The sequence below is a fragment of the Helianthus annuus genome, chromosome 9 (assembly GCF_002127325.2).
Source record: "Helianthus annuus cultivar XRQ/B chromosome 9, HanXRQr2.0-SUNRISE, whole genome shotgun sequence".
In the NCBI taxonomy this organism is placed as follows: Eukaryota; Viridiplantae; Streptophyta; class Magnoliopsida; order Asterales; family Asteraceae; genus Helianthus; species Helianthus annuus.
In genome coordinates this window covers 179,387,345-179,389,310 of record NC_035441.2, presented here as the reverse complement: position 1 = coordinate 179,389,310, position 1,966 = coordinate 179,387,345, and the positions used below count along the sequence as shown (strand labels likewise).

Here is a 1,966-nt window from a genome sequence, read left to right as displayed (position 1 = left end):
GATGACAAGGTGTTTTTTATATTCTTTAGATCCCCCCCATAATTAAATATTAAACACTAAACCTGAAGAGAGAATTCTGAATTGTTGGGTTAATCCTAATCGGAGTTGAATGGGGTTCAAGATAATTATTAGTTTATTAGATATATTTATCTAGTTAGGGTTTAATAATTATTTAATTAATTGGTGTTTGAGTCATAGTAGGTTTGGGTTTAGTTTAATATAAATAGATGGTTAAGGTCATTGTAATAGGTGTGCTAAATAATATATGAGTCGAACGAGTTCGTTCAACAATCATCACCTTGTTTGCGTGTTCGTTCAAGGGCTAATTTCCAACAACCGTGGTACATCCGTACATGATGCACTCTTTAATGATTTTATACACTAAACAGTTGTTTCTACCTGAACCAGTTTCTATTCATGAACCAACGTCCCAACCTCTAAAACATTTATATCTGGCTTGCGAATTATATATTTTTCTGAAGTTGTTTCTCTGTATCCATAAATATATATATAGCACACCTGTTGCTTCTGAATCAAGACAGCCTGCAACAGTATTAAATGTGGATTATTTTAACTTCATGCTGATTGCTTCTATGTATTACAGTCATGTGAATGCACTCTTCCATCTAGTCGTAAAAGTATATAATAACACAACAGTATATCAAATAGTAAGAACTTAAACTGGTGAGTCATGTATGATTTTTTATGCGGTTAAGTTTATGGGTTTCTTTCGTTGTTAATTCACAATTAGTAGGTTTATCATATATTTTGTCAACTATCTACCGTGTTCTTAAATGACTCATTGGCATGAAGTTTTTTTTTTTAATTAAAGGTACGTCACTTTATTTGATATTTCAACTGCTGCGAGTAGAGTCGCAAAATGGGCAGTTGGGTAACGGGTCGATACAAGTTTGGGTTGAAGCAAGTTATAGTATGGGTCGAAATGGGCCGAGCGGGATTAGGTTGTTCCACTAACACTTTTATGTCGGTTTTTCGAACTTTTCTAAAGATAATCAACAATATTGTTTCACTTTAAGGTATTGTACAATAACATTAAAAAGATGCCAGTAATAACAAGTTCTTGTAACTTGGCATCTAGTTTCGAAAAACGAAGAGAACATGTTCCTTAATATGGTTTTTAAAGAGAAAAACATGATTAAGTAAGTATCTTTATTACAAACACAACCACCAAAGTGAAACACAAATTAGATTTTGCTTTTCTGCATTAGAACATTAAGTCCCAAAATTGCACCCTGCTGACAATCTCATTTCTATTGAGATGACTTTCCTTTCCTCTTCTCCATGTAAAAGAAACCAGCCAATGAGACTATGGAGAAAGCAGAAAAGCAGACCGACGCAATATCAAGTGACACGTGGCGACCTGTGATTGCTTGGATCTGGAACAAGTTTTTATCTTTCTGAACATTTGTGGTCTGGGCGTACGCCACCTCTTGTTCATGAGCATTAAGCGCATAGGCCCTCACAAAATATACTCCAGAAGGTATATCTTTCTCGACAGTCCATGTAAATGTGTTGTTTGAAGCGGTGTATGGGCGAGCCACAATCTTGTGTGGGCAGGTCTTGTCTTTCTTCAAACGGTCTTCTGTTTTCCTCCAAGATCGGTCCTTTTGACTAATGGGTGCATAGCAAAGTTTGACTTTTACGGTCTTGTAGTCCGAATCTGTCCCAGCTCGGTAGGTCTGGTTGAATCTCCATGACACTGTGATTTGATCTTCCCCAGCCTTGAGGACTGCAAAACTCAATTAAATGATGATTAACAAAACATCTTTAATTTCTTGATCATATTATTTATTAAAGTCAGAGATATGGTCAAACCTTTGCCTTGGGTGAATGTTGCAGTCACTATAAGAGTCTGGTTAAGGGACGAGAAGTATACACCATAGCTAGTAGCCACAAAGCAAGAGAGCAGAAGAGAAACAACCAAGAAACCAGCTGGAGCCTCCAT

At 36.3% G+C, this 1,966-nt stretch overlaps 1 protein-coding gene across 1 annotated transcript; it reads right to left on the bottom strand.

Moving 5' to 3' along the window:
• Nucleotides 1-1,271: 1,271 nt before the first annotated feature.
• On the bottom strand, nucleotides 1,272-1,966 carry LOC110879849 (high-affinity nitrate transporter 3.1-like). Its single transcript, XM_022128380.2, has 2 exons — nucleotides 1,837-1,966; nucleotides 1,272-1,750 (listed from the first exon to the last, which is right to left on the bottom strand). Exons 1-2 carry the CDS (start codon nucleotides 1,964-1,966, stop codon nucleotides 1,272-1,274), a joined length of 609 nt encoding a protein of 202 aa, XP_021984072.1.